Genomic DNA, 19,170 nt, shown 5'->3' on the forward strand with positions numbered 1-19,170 from the left:
AGGAATTATACATGACACAGATAAAATTACGTGATCCAACACTGATACAATATTTATGCGTTTTTAGATGGTTTTGATGCCTACAAACAACTGTGAAAAGTTATGAAGTAACTAAGTTTCACTGACTGACAAAACCTTAGATGATCATTACGAAGCTTATTAGAACTTACGTTATGAGGTTTCATTGTTATAATTAAAAACCACAGTTATTATAATACTATTTTAAATGATAATAGTATTATTTGTTTTCAATCAAAATGAATTGAGACAGCCATCAAAGTAATCTTTCTGTTTTCTTAATACGGTTCAAGTGTTCAATTATTCATGGAAATAAGTGGAGTAGACATAATAGATTAGGTTGAAATAACATTTGAATAAAACCAATTTTATTTACTGCAGTTTGAATATAACATACGTAAATATATTTCGATTCACAATGAACAAGACTTTATCTTCAGAAGATTTTTTGATGTTGGCTTACAATATCTTAAGGTAACTAATTTATTAGATGTGACTAAAGATGATAAATCTATCGAAATCTTATGTCTTTTGAGATATAGAATATGTTTTTAAGGAATTTTATGGGAATCAGAAGAGTAACTTCATCAGGCACACTTTATGAACCACATATTGCACTTTTTATAGTAATGAACCTTATAAATACGATAGACATTTGATTTCTGTCTAGCAACATGAGTTCATCTATTGTGAGCATTAGTAACAACTAGATTGAATGATAAATCCTCTAACAGTTATTTCTAGAACCTCAAAAATATTATGTTTAACTTACTTGCCGTGCACATTTCAGGATCTTCATCATATTCATCTGGACAATCTGGTTCCCCGTCACAAATAAAATCAAAAGATAGACATATTCTAGGTGTTCGACAAGGCCAAGGTTGACTTTCTGGACAGTCATTACCACGTTCTACAGCTAAATATTAATATAACAAAATAGTATATTGTTTAATAGAAGATAAAATTTATTATAAAATGTTATCAGTTTATTCCCCTTTCCTCTTTCTTCTGATGATTGACTGGATGATGAAAGCCTCTACATCTAAGGGATGCATGGAATACAATGGACATCTCAGAATCCATTAGAAGATTTGGACTTCGCAGATGACCGAGCCCTCCTATCTCATACACACGAACAAATACAGATGAAGACAACAAATGTAGCAACAGCCTCTGCATCAATAGGCCTCAGCATACACAAAGGAAAAACTAAGATTCTAGAATACAACACTAAGAACACAAACCCAATCACACTTGATGGTGAAACTCTGGAAGAGGTGGAAACATTCAAGTACCTGGGAAGCATCATTGATGAACAAGAAGGATCGGATGCAGATGTAAAGGCGAGGATTGGCAAAGCAAGGGCAGCATTTCTACAATTGGAGAACATATGGAACTCAAAACAACTGTCAACTAATTTCAAAGTGAGAATCTTCAATACGAACGTCAAGACATTCTACTGTACGGAGCTGAAACGTGGAGAACCACTACATTCATCGTCATGAAGGTACAAGTATTTATAAACAGTTGTTTAGGCAAAATACTCAACATCCATTGGCCGGTTACTATCAGCAACAGCGTTTTATGGGAGAGGACAAACCAGCAAGTTCCAGTTGAAGAGGAAATTAGGAAAAGACGTTGGAAGTGGATAGGACATACATTAAAGAAATCACCAATGTGCATTACAAGGCAATCCCTAACTTGGAATCCGAAAGGGAAGCGGAAAAAAGGAAGGTCAAAGAACACATTACTCTGGGAAATAGAAGCAGATATGGAAAGGATGAATGTTAACTGAAATGAACTGGAAAGGATTGCCCAGGACAGGGTTGGATGGAGAATGCTGGTGTGCGGCCTATGGTCCTTCACGAGGGATAACAGGCGTTGGTAAGTACGTTATGAGTTTATAACTTTTGTCAAACTTCAACTCTGAATAAACTGTTCAATCAAGTGTTTTCAATCATATGATCAAGTAATTTATGGAGTTAATGAAACACACCAAGTTAATATTTGCAAAAGTCTTTCACAATCTCTCAGATTTCTTGTTAAAACTCGGTATCATTAATTTCTTATAACCTTTTTATTTGTTTTAATCTTATTGTGTCAGATATAATTTTATCTTAATTCTACACTAATTGGTGATTACATTTTATCCCCAAAGCTTCATTGTATCAGCCTACAATGAACATTTAATATATGTTTCATGAATTCATGCTGTTTTTATTAATACATAACATACTTTAGACATATCCAGCTTAATTCCAGTTGTTTTTTTAACCCCCCCTTTAATTATTTTAACTATGAAAAAAGTTTCTTTTCTGTGCTTTTATCAAAAAAAGTCATTTATAATTGACTTAACCTTCAGAATCATTTAGCTAAATATGTAAATTAGCGGAGAAATCAAATTGCATAAATATTGTTCTGTAAGAAAGTTTTCCTAATGAATAATTAATTTTAATGATTAGGGAGGATAATAATAATTATAGTTTCTAGAGTATTAAAATCTCTCAAATTTAATACTTTTTGTTAAAATAGTTTATCAAGTAACTTGGAATTAAATATATGAAATACTGTACAGTAACTAATAATTCCATAAACTGATCTAGTTTAACCAGTTGAAGTCCTAAACAATAATGGAGAGATTCAAACAAACAATACTAAGTGAATTTAAACTTCATCCCATTGCACAAGCAAGTGACTATCAGGACTCAATGGCTGAGTGGATAACGCAATGGCGTTTGAAGCGAAAGGTACTTTGTTCGAGTCCCAGAGTGAATACCAATTCTGAGACGCAGGTACATCCAGCTGACGAGTCCCAAATAGAACGAAACGCGCGTCCTGGATTCCATAGCTAGCCTCTATCTATCTTTGCTTACAATGATCTAGCTTAATCGTTATATGAACGGATTTTAAAACACATTACTATCACCAGAGGGTACCATAACCATGAATTGTATCTTTCATTAAAAGAAACTTTTTTTTAAGTTTCATTAAATACTGCGTAGTTAGTAATCAAAAATATATTATTGAGAAATAATTTCACTAGGGATTTCCTCTATGTTTTTATAGCTCTGGATCACCTTTATAGTATTTACACTCTCAGCCGAGTAAAACTGAGTACTTTTTAAATTTTAGACTCAACGCTTAAAGAAGAATGGATCTAATAATGTTAAGAATGAATAAAAATCTGTTTTATTACATATTGACATAATTTTCAGACGTTTACTTTGTAATAACACAAAAGAAAATGAATGAAATTCCAATTGTTATGTTACTGGTATTTTATATTTACCTGTACGATAAGTCCAAAAGTTTGCTATTTCCACTACAGATAATGAATATTATCTCAAGAAAGAAAAATTTACAATGATCGTATGAAAAATCTGTGACGTTTATAGTTTTCTAGGTGATAAAGCGATGAACTTTTATTTCTATCATGCGATTATTGCTAACCAAAATGTCGAATTGAATAACATATTACACGATGTTGTCGATGTTATATCGTATGAGTGCGTGCGTGCTCTATTAATATATGAACGTGCTGATTACCTCCAATGAGAGAGCAGTGTATTTATTGATCGCCCAATGATATACAAAACCGTATGAGCTGTCCTGAGTAATACTCGGTCCTGCTATCTGCCTAGCCCAGTCAGTTAAGTCCAGAACACCAATAACAGTCACTGAAATATGAATCATTATTCTCAAACATACTGTGTTTGTATACCAAACAAACAGACCACATCGTACCATAAAATAGAAAATAACATTTGTACAAGATTTGTCCGAATGTGGTTGTGAATAGGGGGAAAGTAATCAATAATAATAGTTCATAGGTCAAAATAAAGCTAATGATAAGAGGAACACGAATATGAATAGTTTAGTTCCTTAACAATTATACAATAGGAAACAGACATATTACATTGGTCCATAAATAGTCCTCAAAAGTTACCATTCACAATTCTCTTCGGGATACAACAGTCTAAACTATTGAACTTGTCCATGACATTAAAATTTAAACAACATTTCATACCTGGTGAGTCTTAAATTTATTATTTTAAGAATACCTAAGAAATAAATTTTACATACTAATTATATGTCTTTATTGACCTAATTAAAGAACTTTTCAGAAGATGTCTAATATATTCAACTGATTTTAATTCATAAACGAAAGAAGAACACATATCACTGTGATACAGTTATAATACAACTAGAATGAAACCCTTTCCTCGATAAATCAAATGATATATGAACATTTTTTAAAAGCAATAGTAATAAAAGTATAATCAGAAAAAAGTTTTGTAGAGATTTTAGTAATTTTGTAGTTGAAATCATGAGTCAATTAAAGCTAGACCAAAATGGAAAACCTGAAAGCACTGGACGACCGTTTCGTCCCACTGCGAGACTCCCTAGCAGTACGTATCCACGATCGCTAGTAAAACTCAGTTACTTCAAATAATTTTAAATAATATTTTTAGATGTAGTGTTTTGGCGACGACATTTGCAGAAAACATTTGACTCACTTGTGCTATATAATTTTAGATTAACTGATAAAACATCAGAAAGTTTCTGTAATTATTTATTGACTTGAATGAATAAATATAAAATATAGGAGTGTAAAACTGACGAGAATAATAGTAAAAAAAGTAATGAAGAGTGAAATCGATATTAGAAAGTACTTAAATTTTCAAGTAAATTGGAAATTTTGATGTCGAATTTTCTAATAGATTTAAGTATATCACTTCTGTTCTTTGCTATAAAAGTTGCATTTTGTACAACATTAGTACTTCTTTTCATATGACGAGAAAGATAAAGGAATATTTAACCTATGAACTTGTTTTTCTGATATAGATTTAGCTACTCTCAATTTTCTATGACGAATACAAGACGAATCTATTCGCACTAAAAATAATTTAAATGAATTGAGATGTGATGAACTCACTTACACAGCTTCTTACTATTATTCACTCACCTTTCATTTAGCTTTAAATCTAAAAGATATGCGATGCAAAATCCATTATTTTTAGGGATAGAAGGCGTAACAGATTTTTAAAAATTACAGTCTTTCAACAATTTAATAGATTTGTTTGTAGACTGTACTGTGTCGAACTTCTAGTTAGCAGCTTACTCCATCTTCACCAGTATCTTTTAAGTAAGTACGGCTAAATAAAATAAATAATCCATCTAGTAGGCCTTGTTTGAATACAAATAGACAGATGCTACTGGAAGTATAAAAATGCTCGATTCATGTTTTCGATAGAACAAGCGTTCAATCTATGCATAAGGCCTACTTACTGACAAATGCATTGAAAAGAAGAAGATACTTTTTCATTTATTCCTTACTTTAATGTTTTTTTTGAATTATACTTTGCGTAGTTAAGTAGGAAATCCATTCGGTCAGAAGGTTTGGTGTAGCTTCTACAACTTTGATGAAGAAACGCGTTTTCAAAAAAAGCATTCGGCTTAACGCTTGATATGTAGATAGAGACTACTATTACCCATCCACTGCTGCACTGGTACTATTTCCCCTTTGAAGAAACGAGTGGCCTAATCCACCCTAGTTTAAGATCTAGCATTGTAATCCAAGTCTAAATACCCCACACCACTAAATGATATAATGATCTAGTGTCAAACCATCAATAATGAGAGTAATGAACCCGCCTACGTAGTAAGTGGATGAGAAAATTTATTCCTTCTTGGCTGATCTTTACGTAGTTGTATACTGTATGTTCACCTGACTGGTGAAATGGATAAGAAAATTGACGTAACCTTAAACAAAAAGTATTCTAACGGTCAAACATTAAATGCAGAAAATCGCTCACGTTTTTCAAAAAAAAATTGTCGATTCCTCAAAAATACGAAGATCGACTTCAAAATTTGTTCTATAAAGCTATGGATCATAAAAGAATTATCCAGAACCAGTTTAATAGTTTAAAGACAAGTAAACTGGCCATCAGATCTTAAATAAGTCATTAAGTATTAGCACATAAAGCTACCATCAACTGTTACACAATTTTTTTTAAAAATTATTCCACTCAAATCTCAAGTCTAATTTCCTTGTAACCATATTCGACTTGACATCATAGGTTGCATTCATTATTAATAAGTATATCCATCAACAATACTACTTAATCTAACTCTCTTTATTCGGTGAAGATTATTCAACATTGCATTTAAAAAAGAAGAGTGATTTGTTAATTAGAATGAAAAAACAATTTGTTAGATAAGATAAACATAACAGTCGCAAATCAATTTATTTCAGAAATAAGTTTCTTTGTTGATTACCCTTCATTAAGTATAAATAACAATGTTCTTTTTTGAATAGGTTCACTATACAAAGAGTTGAATTCATTTGTAAATAAATAGTTATTTTTGTTATTCTAATTGTTTACACATTTCCTTCAATTATCTTTTTTCTCGTCCCAATTTTTATTAATAAATATAATAAACAAAATACAAACAATAGAAAATAATAAAAAAAATTAGAATGGAACCGATATATTATCAAAACATCATTAAATACTACTGAATAATAGATTAATTTGTGCATGAGTAGTTATTTACGGAATTGGTTTAACCATCCATCAAACTCTTTAATGAAGTAGTTAGAAGAAAGTTATAAAAAACACAATAAGTTAAAATGACAGAGTATTGTTTAACTTAATGAATAGACTCAACAAGTTCCTCTGTTCTATTTTCTAGTAAAGTATATACTTAATGTAATAGTTTATTTATATGTTCAACATAAATATTAGATGTATAAGTTTATCTTTACAAAAATTAAAAAAGATCACAGGTTCAATATTATTCTCGTTTGGGAGTTGTCAACTCACTGATGACATTGGTGAATGGTTGCTCAATTTCGTCGATCATTTGAAGTTAGACATTAACACCGTCGGATGCCGGCTCAGTGGTCCATCGGTTAAGTGCTCGCGCGCAAAACTGATAGGTCCTGGGTTCAAGTCTCGCGAGGCGGGATCGTGGGTGCACACTGCTGAGGAGTCCCACAATAGGACGCGACGGTCGTCCAGTGCTTCCAGGTTTTCCATAGTGGTCTAGTTTCAATTGGTCCATGATTTCAACTATGAAAAATACTAAATATCCACAAAAACCCCTTCTGATTATTCTCAGTTAGTTATATTTCAGACAATATATTATTCCCCTGAGAACTCAATTCAAATGTAATTCTAATAAATATGACATCAGGTAGAATAATAGATAAAATGTTTAAAAATTAACTTTTTTATAATTGTCTTAAAAAAATTGTTTGTTTCTGAAAAGCATTTAAATTTACCAAATGAGTCTTGATTAATCAATAAATATTCGTCAAATAGTTTCCCGATTATAGATTTATTCAATATCATTGAATTTCATCTAACATGGTCTGTTACTTGGAACTAATATAATTACTTGTAAATTACTTGTAAATTAGTTAGATTACATTTTCAGAAGGGGTTTTGTGGAGATTTTAGTAATTTTATAGAGTTGGGATCATGAGTCAATTGAAGCTAGACCACCGTGGAAAACCTGGATGCGCACTGCTGAGGAGTGCCATAATAGGACGAAACGGTCGTCCAGTGCTTCCAGGTTTTCCATAGTGGTCTAGTTTCAATTGACTCATGATCTCAACTCTATAGATTACATTTTTTAAGTAATATTATAAACAACGAATATTTTAGAGATAAGAAATGCTTTTGTAATTTGATTTATATTATTTAGATTAATGAATAACATTATTAGATTATTATTATAATTATCATTAGATAAATTCACTCCGACAACTAGTTTGTGAATTGAAAGCAATAAGTACAAGATTTGCATGTATGTATAATACTACAACAAGATGTTAAATAATTAGGATAGTAGTATGATTTGTCATAACAAAACAACACAGGCAAAATATCGAACAATCTAACAAAAATCGTTGATATATTCAGTCTTAGTACAGAAACACTTCAACTGATCACATCCATATGGATCAAATTTTGTAAGATATTTTGAGTCTTAAGAGAGGAGAAAAGAGTATTTTTCATTTCATGCCAATAAAACCATGAAACCTAAGTATTTAAAAGGTTTTACTTTAGCTAATAAACCTTATGATTGAACCTTCTAGTTCCATAGTAATCAAAAAATAAAATGTACTCATTAAAGGATAAAATAATGGAGAATATTTAGCTAGTCGTTTAGTGTTTTATAAATTACTCAAACTAAATTGCTGACTGACAGATTTCCATCTTCTACTAGGATCAGATTAAAAATCAGAATTAAAAATAGTTTACTTTATTATACTTTAGAACCTCATTTTTAGTACTGAAAAATATTTTATATATTTTAAACCTTTGTTGTACAGTTCTATTTGCTCACCATCTGACTACGAAATAATCAAACGATGATGCTGTCCATACTATTATAATTCCATAAACGAGTATTATAACTGCGTAAATGTTATAATTTATTGTCAACATAAATAATAATAATTCTACGTTTAGTGAAAAGATGACAGTAATACGATGATGAGAATAGAATAATGATTATAATTTTAATGAAGTAACCCACAAAACAGATGAATGAGAAGAATGGATTGATGAACAAAGCGTCAATAAAAAAACACGAATTGTGAATGTGTATGTTCTTACTGTATTTCCTTCGTTGTTCGTGACAGATTTGAGAGATTGTGCCGTCTGTGTTCATCGTCAATTGAGTGAGCTACTCTGCATTCGTTCATCGAATGCATAGAATGAGGATGTTTTTTCGCAGATGTAGTTTTGTAGATTGTTTTAAGTTCAAAGAAGGGCTCACCACTTTAGTGACCCGAGATCTGATGTCCGATAAAAACATACACTACTGTGATCGATGATCTGAACATAATAAAGAAGATCAGTTTTGGGAGGCAATACCAAAAAGACAAATTGAATATATGGTATGAAAATAACCTCAGTTACGTAGATGAGAGTATAATAATGAGGCGAAATAACATGAAAAAATAGAGCAAACTCACTTTTAGCGGGGAAACGGAATAATAAAAAAATAATTCAATGAGTTGTAAATGTCATAACTTGTATATAACAACCATTATATCATGAACATAATCATTGACCGATCCTTCTGGAGTTAGATAGTAAAACACCAAATATTCATGGAACCGGAATAAATTTTACTAATTTCATTACTCTTTTTTCTTGTCAAAACAATTCTAAAACATGCCTGTGTAAATTAAAGTTGAGTACACAAACAAATATATCGGTAAACATTTCAGTAATAAACTGACCTTAGCCTTATATAAAGAGGCAAAAATAACTTGATCATAAGGCCTAGCATTTATAATCCAAAATTTTGTAATTTATTTAAAATGGCTACTTTATTTAGCCTGAGCCGAAAAATTATACTCCGTAAACCATATTTACTGAAACCATTTTTGAAATATAATCAAACAAAAATTATTACTTTTTTTAAAAAAATTAGAATCATTTGGTTCTATTTTAGTCTATTGAAAGTAGAAAAGTTTGTGCTTCAGTAAATCTGAGTTGTTATTGACAACATAACTACGAAGTTAATTAAAAACTATCCATTATATAATAACAACTACATTGTATAAATAATCAACTTTATTGCAAATTAAAAGATGTCAAATTTGTTAAATATTTTAAATTTATCTTACTTCGTTGTTTAATTCATCCTCTTAGGTAATAAAATATATTTAGATTTAGGTTTAGAATATTATCCCTGTTTAATATATGACGTGGTGATTAGCGCCAATCAGAGAGGAGTGAATTATCGATTAGATACACGAAAACCGTCTTGAGTACTTATCAGTCCTGCTATCTGCCTAGCCCAGTCAGTTAAGTCCAGGACACTAATAACAGTCTCTGTGGTATGAATCATTATTCTCAAACATATTGAGTTTATATACCAAACAAACTGACCACATCATACCATAAAATAGAAAATAACATTTGTACAAGATTTGGCCAAATGTGGCTATGAATAGGGGGAACAGTAATTAATGGACTAGGGATAACTCAAGAATGGTCAATCGTATAATAATAGTCTATAGGTCAAAATAAAGCTTATAATAAAAGGGACACGAATATGAGTAGTTTAGTTACTTAACAACCATACAATAGGAAATAAACGTATCATATCTGTCCATGAACAGTCCTCAAAAAATACCATACATAATTCTCTTCAGGATATAACAATCCTATTCAAAATAAATTAATTTATTTTCAAATAGTCTCAAAACAGTATCGATATTCGTTATGAGCAAAGATGGATAGTGGCTAGCACTAGAATTCAGGATGGGCGTTTCGTCTAATTTGGGACTCGTCAGCTGGATTTACCTGCATCTCAAAATTGATGTTCACTCTGGGACTCGAACCCGATACCGTTCGTCTCAAACGCCATTGCGTTATCCACTCAGCTAATGAGTCCTGATAGTCACAATAACTGACCATAATAAAATTGATACATTATATAAAACTGGAAGATTGTCATTTATATTTATGACTAACCAATTATCTCCTTGTTGTTTTTTTTCTATCTTTAAACGCTATCCAATAAGAACAATGAAAGAAAAAACACTTTCATGCCAGTAAAAGGTATCATTAAAATACTTTTTTTAAAGAAACAATAGGCATTTCAAATTTTAAGGTTGATTAAGGAATTAAATTATTTTCTAAATATTAAGTGTATTTAGCTTCTTCTCATGATTGTTCATTGAATGTTAAGTTATAGTTTAAAGAAAGAGAAAGAAATTAAAAGTTCTTTTCAAAAAAACTGATATTTTTAATAGAACATTTCCATAGTAAAATATAAGAATTATTATAATATTACTAAAAGATAAAGGTAAGTTTAATTAATTCTCTTAACTTAAAAAGACAATAAAAACTATGCCGAATTATTTATGAGTATCATTTGTTATGTTAGTTACTTTCTTAACAACTAACTACTCTATGAAGTACTTAAGTGAATAGAATAAAATAATACAAAAGAAAAGAAAAAAGGGAAAAAATAGGTTGGTCTTAAACATTTGAACGTGGGAAGTACTTACTTTATGACCATAATACATTTGTGTATTTACCTGAGTATGTATAAACTTACTAATGATAGAAAATAAGTAGACTGTTCTTAAGCAAAGCTGAGTAGTTATTAAATTCATTAAATTAAAAGAATCGACTTATTTTCTAAATATTTTTTTGGATTTAATACTTGTATAGTTTTGTTTAAAAAACGGAACAATCAATAAATTCACTTAGTATCGTTTGTTTGAATCTTCCTAATTGATGTTTTAGGACTGCAATTGATCAGTCTTTAATTGACATATGGGCATACTGTGCGTAGTTTCACTCTCTGTTTATCTGTCATAATGATTATCACTTCGAATAATGGTTAATTCATTGAGCATAGATTCAGAAAGAATTTTTATATTAACGCTCGTTTAGTACGATGAAATCACCTGGATAATTTTCTTAAAAATAAATATCAGTAAATTGCAGTGACGTCCTTATTATAGAGTCCTTAATATTAGATAGCCATAACAAAAAATGGAAAAACTGGACAAAAAACGTAACTATGGATTATTAGATCGAAATTATAGGGTTAACATTTTTGATTTTTTATAATTTTGTGATATCATCTTATTTGCTTCTAATAAATATAAGTGACTGTTATATTCTTTATATTAAATAACAAGAGAACTCATTACTTTTATCATAATCTTTATTTCGAAAGAATGTGGACATCGCAATGGCGTTTGAGGCGAACGGTATTGGATTCGAGTCCTGGAGTGAATATCAATTCTGAGACGCAGGTACATCCAGCTGACGAGTCCCAAATAGAACAAAACGCGCATCCTGGATTTCCCCGCCAGCCACTATCCATCTCCGCTTAGAAGCTTAATTTTTTTCAAATTTTAAAGTAGAATGTGGTAATCAATAAGTTAATTTTATAAGAAGTATTGTATGTATACCTATGAAACTATCATCAAATTCTAACACTGACGATCTGTGAAGGAATAGTTACAGAAATTCATGAAGTCTTTCTTAGCACTGAAGTCTAAAGTACCTTTATTCTCTTCAGTACAATTGACTTGCAGTGTTTCTTAAGAAATGACATAAAATATATTGTATGAACAAATAATATAAGCTATTAAATACATCAGTATGGGAATCTGTGGAGGTTGCGCATCCACAATCTCTCACGTGAGACGTGAACTCAGGACTCTCGGTCCCGTCCATGAACATGGATGGATTGAAGTTAGGCACTAACACCGTTGGATGACGGCTCAGTGATCTAGAGATTAGGCGTTCATGCACGAGATCCAAGACCCTGATATAGAGTCTCATGTGCAGGATCGTGGATGAGCACTGCTGAGGAGTCCCATACTAGGACGAAACGGCCATTCAGTGCTTGCAGGTATTTAATATCGGTCTTGATCGACTCTTGAATTCAACCATTAAATATACATTTATACCACTGTTACAAATGCTTTTATATTTGTACTGACCTTACGTAAATCAATGAAGCATAGTTTGATTAACAGGGATGACTAGAGTAGACATTAGTGAATATGATATCTTTTTTTATACGTATTATACGTATCATTATCGATATTTCTACCATGCAACTAAACTAGAAACATTTGAGCAATGATAAAAGCATTTTTGTTGATATGAGAAAAATCAAACTTTGAAATAATGGCTTATAAAATATTCTGATCATTCGGAATTGGTCAATAGTTTGGAAATCCATTCAGCCTCAAAAAAGCAGGTAAATTAATGTTTATTTATTTGGGGAAAAATAAGTTGATTTTATATTATCGTATAAATTAATGGTTAATTATATTAATAATCATGCTTGATTAATATATTAATTTAATGGATTATTGCATTACCAATCTAATATTAGATCAGTCGTTAATGTTTAAATAACTTCAACAATCAACGATTTTATAAGCTGAGTTTAATAAAACTTTTACAATCATTGTTTAAATACTTCCTTCATAATTGAATTGTAAAAACAATTGAATAATATTAACCAATGAAATTAGACTAACACTCCTTTAATAAACAGTAAAGCTTTTACTAAGTCATTAGATCTATGATTTATGTTTTTATGGTTGTTTCACTACTGAAAAAATGGGATCTTCTCAGTTCCATACTAATCTTTAAGTTTCTAAAGATTATTTCTTTTCATTCGTAGGTTACTGTGGATATTTGTGGTAAATGTTAAAACCAATGATCTGGTTAAGCAGTATCGACTGGAAATATTTATATACTAGATTTTACTGACCCAAAACATTACCCGTTTATATAAAGTATCTATATGGAACAGAATGTATTTTATACAGTGAAACTACAATCAACTTTCATAAGCCATGAAAAGTGTTCTATTTGAAAAGCTTTCATCTACTGAATTTGAATAACTCTTACTCTACGCTAAGCAGTGCGATTTCAGTCTTTTCAATGAAATAATCAAAAATCACTAGGTACAAATAGGATCACACAACAACCGTGTGTACAACTCTCATTTGAAAATCGATTACCGTATTCACCCTTGAGCTACAGTAGAGATCAAATGTGTCATTTTGTTAGATAGAAAAAAACTGATCTATCAAAACGAATAGATTAAGAGAAATAAATAGACAATTGTATTCGTTTTATGTCAATTTCAGTTCATGTGTTGAAAATAGTTTCAGAACAAACAAATGCAATTCCTATCTTTTCATTATTAAGTTGAAATTACAACACTAACTGTACGCCATCTTGATTATCTTAATTCTTCATGTTCGGCCATATAAGTAGAACTTTGGTTGTAAATCTTCAGTCAAAAGGCCCAAAATATTTTTAAAGATTTTGATTTTATCGAAGTAAACCTTTTGTCCTTTTTCTGTTCAATATGCTGCTATATATCTGTTATTAAGTTTTCTTCAGTGTTGCGATGATCCAGGAATACATTTTAAACATGCTTTGTGTTTCGCTATCCTCATATTTACCAATCAGCTTCTTTCATTTGCATAGAAAACATTAGAGTCAGTATATTAGTAATCACAGAAACAAACCAATTGTTCTTCTTCGATACTGCATCATTTGATTCCAGCAGTGCCAAGCTGCTAGTATTGTTCGTTTGAAAATATACATGTATATCATATTTATAATCAGTTCTTTTTATCTCTTGGAGTGTTCTTTTACATTGCATTCTGACCAGAACTGACCAATTCTTTCGATGGGCCTTTTGTTGTTTCTTACCCTTTCATTTTAATGTTTTTACATAGTTCGCAACATATGCATTTATTTGCAGTGCAGATATGGCTAGATTTACCTTTGTCTTTTTGTCTATGTTTCAATAACGACATAATACACTCAGTTCAATAGATTTTTAGCAACTATCACCTCTTTTGGTAAAACCTATACTGGCATTTAAGCTAGAAACGTTTCAGAATGTGTCGGCTTTCGAAGAACACCAATATTCAAATATTTATTCGGTTTTTTCAGCCAACCAATCAAGAAATCCTAGATTATGGTAAAAATTTAATCTTTTCACTAAACTTGACGTTATGCGATATACCTCTGACATGTTCAAAATGTTCATCTTATGCATTTTGCTTCGTAATGATAGAAACAGCATCTACATACAGTAACTCGTTTATCAGCAAAACTACAAATTTTATAATTGTCATTGCTTTGTATGTGTGAAATGTAAACTTATTATCTAATTTTTAATGATTTCAGATATATTTAATAGGTATTTTTCATTGAGATCGTTATCAAATTCTAAACACTCTTGGCTAATAATAAAAAATGTATTTTTGTTATATTGCAATGAGTAGAAAAATTGTCTTTCTGACGTTTTGTGACTTGATGTAAGCCACTTCTTCAGAGTAAGTAATAGATAATATTTAATGATTGTTTGATAGGAGCATCAGTAAATTATGAGAAAACAACAAAACGTGTGATTACTACATCATATTCTATATATGAATTAAAAACGTTTAGACGATAGATCAAAAATTGAATTCGTATTTTTACATTAGTACTTCACAATATAACAGAAGACTATGAAATTTAGATACCTTATTTAGTTTTATTAACAAAAGATGGCTGTATAGATCATGATAACAAAAACTTTGAGTCTTATTTCGTCAGTTTTGTCCATATCCACTTTATTTATACTAATAATAATACAAGAAGTTGTTAATTTAAAGTAGAATTTTACTAGATGCTTCTTCAATATTTATGAAAATATTTTTATTCTAGACTACTTACTCTTCATGTTTGACCGTAAAATTGAGTAGTATTAGCATAAATTGTTATCCCAAATACACAGTTAATTAATATCAAAGACGAAATTATTGGTAAAAGTAAGATGATAGGTATTGAGGTGAGTGCTACTGATGTCGATAGATATAAGTAGTATGTAAATCAGTCGAAAGTGAAATACCTCGTAGCAGAAGGTTAAGAAGATCAAAGAAAAGAAAACGAGAACGAAGAATGATCGATGTGGAATCAAAAAAATAACCCTGAAGTTTGAGACGATTGACTGATACTTGCAAAAGGAACAGTCAAGTTTGAGACAATCGATTGAAATTTTGCAAATTAAGTAGTTACTGTTTGGTTCTCAGATTTTACTGAGACGTTCTGACATTTAGTGTTCAAATACATACGATTGTCTTCATTTGTGCTATTGTTCACTGCAGTATGACAATAATGCTGAAACTTGAAAGATAAGCAATTAAAACTGATACTTATTATAAATTGTGTAGTAACACAACATAAAGTTTATGAATAAGCGAATCCCAAATACAAAAGTAACGGAGATAGGATATGAAAAGAATGAAACATGTCGACATCATCTTATGGATCTCCTTACTGTGCTAAAAAAGTAGAGTTACTTCAGCCTCTTTTGAATTCAAAAATTTAATGGCTGAACTCCTACTTATATTTAAGAGGTGATTTTGAAACATATGAGCAAAATGTGATTAAATCAGACAAGGAAACCTAAATGTTTTAATTTTATCCACAGGGTAATTATTGACAACCAGGTGTAATAAAATGAAGCTGAGCATATTCGTCGTTCAACTCTGTCGAAACCGCGATAATACCGTGCGCTCCCATGTTGTATCGATTAAATATTGAAATTAGTATTAATCTCTCATAAAACAGTTGACATTCATGAAATTTTTTCTTCAAGTAAATTTCAGTTTAAAAGGATTTTCCAATTATCTTGCGGTAATTAGAATTTCCTTCCTGTGATTTCTAGGGCAAAAGCCTTATAATATCGTAACAATTTCAACTTTGAATTCCGAATTTAATAGTTTTGATGATTTTATCAGATCCTCATATTTATTTTCTTATTAAGTTTAAACTTCATCTGAAGATGTATTTGGATAAATGCTACTTGTCGTTGCTGAAATTATATTCTTTTCTTAATCATGTTGATAATTCATACGCTTGACTGGTATTAAATGAGTAAGTTACCAAAATACAAATCAACCGATCAAACCTTAAGTATATTTGCACGGCATAACCAACTGGTGGTTTTGTGGATCTCATAAAAACTTAATCTTAATTTATCATTTTAACCAATTAATTCTTCATGTATCTATTTAAGCTTGTAATTGTGAACCGTGCAGAATATGAACTGAGTTTTGTGTTATTTATTCTCTTTGTAAGTCTGAACAAAGCATGAATAGTAATTGAAACTAATTAACTGGAATATATTTTGTTTTATGGATTCCCAACTATTCTCGATGGTCGTAGTCAAATTTACAAAATTTATTGATTTAAATAAAATTATTGACCGTAACCAGTTTAAGTGATGTAACGTTGTCACTCAGGCAACGTGCATACATGACTTTCAGATAAAAGTTTTAAATGAATGCAGAATAAGTATGAGACGAGAATTATCTTGGACCAGTAAATTAAAAACATTAGTTTATGTATTGATTGCTTAGAGAGGTTGGACGGTTTATACAATTTTAGAGAAGTCTGTTACATGTATGATGTGAATAAGTTAGCAAATTAAGATACAGTAATTCAAAAATTGAAGTTACTATAGAAACAATAAATCAGCATCACTTTTTCTAATTTCTACGTTAAGGTTGAATTTTTCATAACCAAGTATTTGCTTAATTAGGAAGTTATGAAATTTCGTTGATTTGCCTGTTAATTATTGCCAATGCATGTTTAGTTTGAGTGATGGGTCCTGTAAAGTGTTATATTTCCCAAAATACCACTTTCTCAGGTGAATAACGTGAATCAATGTAGACTTTATGAGTCATATAACTGAATAATTCCTGATTTTCTTGATAATCGTTGATCGCTCTGTAACATTACGACTATGTACATATACTACTTATAAATACTTATATTGATGGATTGATGTCCCGGTTGCTCCAATGCTCATCTGATTTTTGTATCGCTTTTAAACTTAACAATGAGCTGAAAATTCATTTTATCTGTAGGAATATCAAAGTATAGGAGTATAACTCATCCGTTAATGTGACTGTTACCTGCACTCAAATGCATCAAAGAAGTGTTTTATGTTCGGCCACACTCAAACGTAACACTTAACTATTTTAAAATAATTACATGAACTAAATATCTATATTCAGAATATCCTAATTTTCCACCTTATATATAACTTCAATATATGCTTCAAGTACAATTAAAGAGATTGCGGTTAATTCAACTCATCTTGGAGTAATGTAATACTTGAATATTACATAAATGATACTCTGATTATAATACGTAAAAGTAGGCATAACATGAAGAATGTATTCCATCTTGTGAATTTGTAGAGTGTAATAATAAAGCTAAACTGGTTTCTAAACTGGCAATATAACAGTCAAGCGTAATCTCAATTATTTGGTAGCAAACGTTAATATGAAATGAACTGTGGCAAATAAGTCTATTCAAATTATCGAAAGTAAATTCATAGCCAAAACGTGTTATTTTTATCCCCGGCAATAGTTATAAAATCATGGGTTGTGACATTCACTGCAACAAAAAATCACACAAGGAAAGTCAAAATTAAATTCACTTAGTATTGTTTGTTTGAACATCAACTCTGAGATGCAAGTACATCCAACTGACAAGTCCCAAATAGGACAAAACGCGCGTCCTGGATTCCACTACTAGCCACTATCCATTTTTGAAGATCAAAATTATTTTTATATTCCCTATAACAAGATTAAGCACTTTTGTTTAACATTACCTAAAGCTACAGTTTGTTGTTTTTGAACCTCACTTCTACATAATAACTCTTTTTGGTTAATAATAAGTGTTATCCATTTAAATGTTGTTGCACCAACTAATGTAAACTGAATACCTTTTTTTTATTTCTGAAGTAAATACTACTAAACAAGATGCGCAGATTATACCACCTTGTCTTATTTGAGAATTTTAATTATCAATATCTAAAATTGAGGATCTCTTACTTCAAGTCAATATCCATTTGATGAATACGCATATAGATTTCAATCTAATAACCAATCTAAAAGTTCAATTTATTACAAAAGATTAAGGGAATAAGAAGTAAACTTTCTGAAGAATTATTAGTTTGTTCATGGTGTTGAATAACAAAATAAAACAAATATCTTGAAGATTCAAAGCAAAAAATAAAGACTAAAATATTAGTGATGTTAATATTTCGACAAAGTAAAACCCTTTCTTGTTTGATAAGTAATTAAACATTCATTTTATTGTATTCATATCTTAATCAAATATCTTAAAAACCAGGCAATTATTTGCAAAGTTGGATAGTGGCTAACAGTGGAATCCAGGACGCGCGTTCACCCTACTTGGGACTCGTCAGCTGCATCTCATAGTTGATGTCCGCTCTAGAACTCAAACCCAGTACCTTTCGCTTCAAACGCCATCGCATTATCTACTCAGCTTCTGAGTCCTGATAGCCACTAGCTTGTGCAATGGGGTGAAGTTTAAATTCACCTAGTACTGTCTGTTTGAATCTTCCCATTGATGCTTAGGACTGCAACTGATCAGTCTCTAATTGGCCATTTGTGCACACTGTGTGTATTGCCTCGATATTGCCTTAATCCACTGCTAGCCACTATCCATCTTTGCTTACAATGCTTGTAAATTGAGGCAATATCGAGGCAATACGCACAGTATGCACATATGGCCAATTGAAGACTGACCA

At 30.6% G+C, this 19,170-nt stretch overlaps 1 protein-coding gene across 1 annotated transcript in view; it reads right to left on the reverse strand.

The window, feature by feature from the left end:
* Window positions 1–19,170, reverse strand: part of Smp_121660 (hypothetical protein) — a 44,875-nt gene that overhangs the window by 6,698 nt on the left and 19,007 nt on the right. The window contains exon 3 of the mRNA XM_018799553.1: window positions 791–934. Within this exon, the coding sequence (XP_018646583.1) occupies window positions 791–934 (144 nt within the window). The remainder of the gene's footprint in view (window positions 1–790; window positions 935–19,170) is intronic.

The sequence above is a fragment of the Schistosoma mansoni genome (assembly GCF_000237925.1).
Source record: "Schistosoma mansoni, WGS project CABG00000000 data, supercontig 0144, strain Puerto Rico, whole genome shotgun sequence".
In the NCBI taxonomy this organism is placed as follows: Eukaryota; Metazoa; Platyhelminthes; class Trematoda; order Strigeidida; family Schistosomatidae; genus Schistosoma; species Schistosoma mansoni.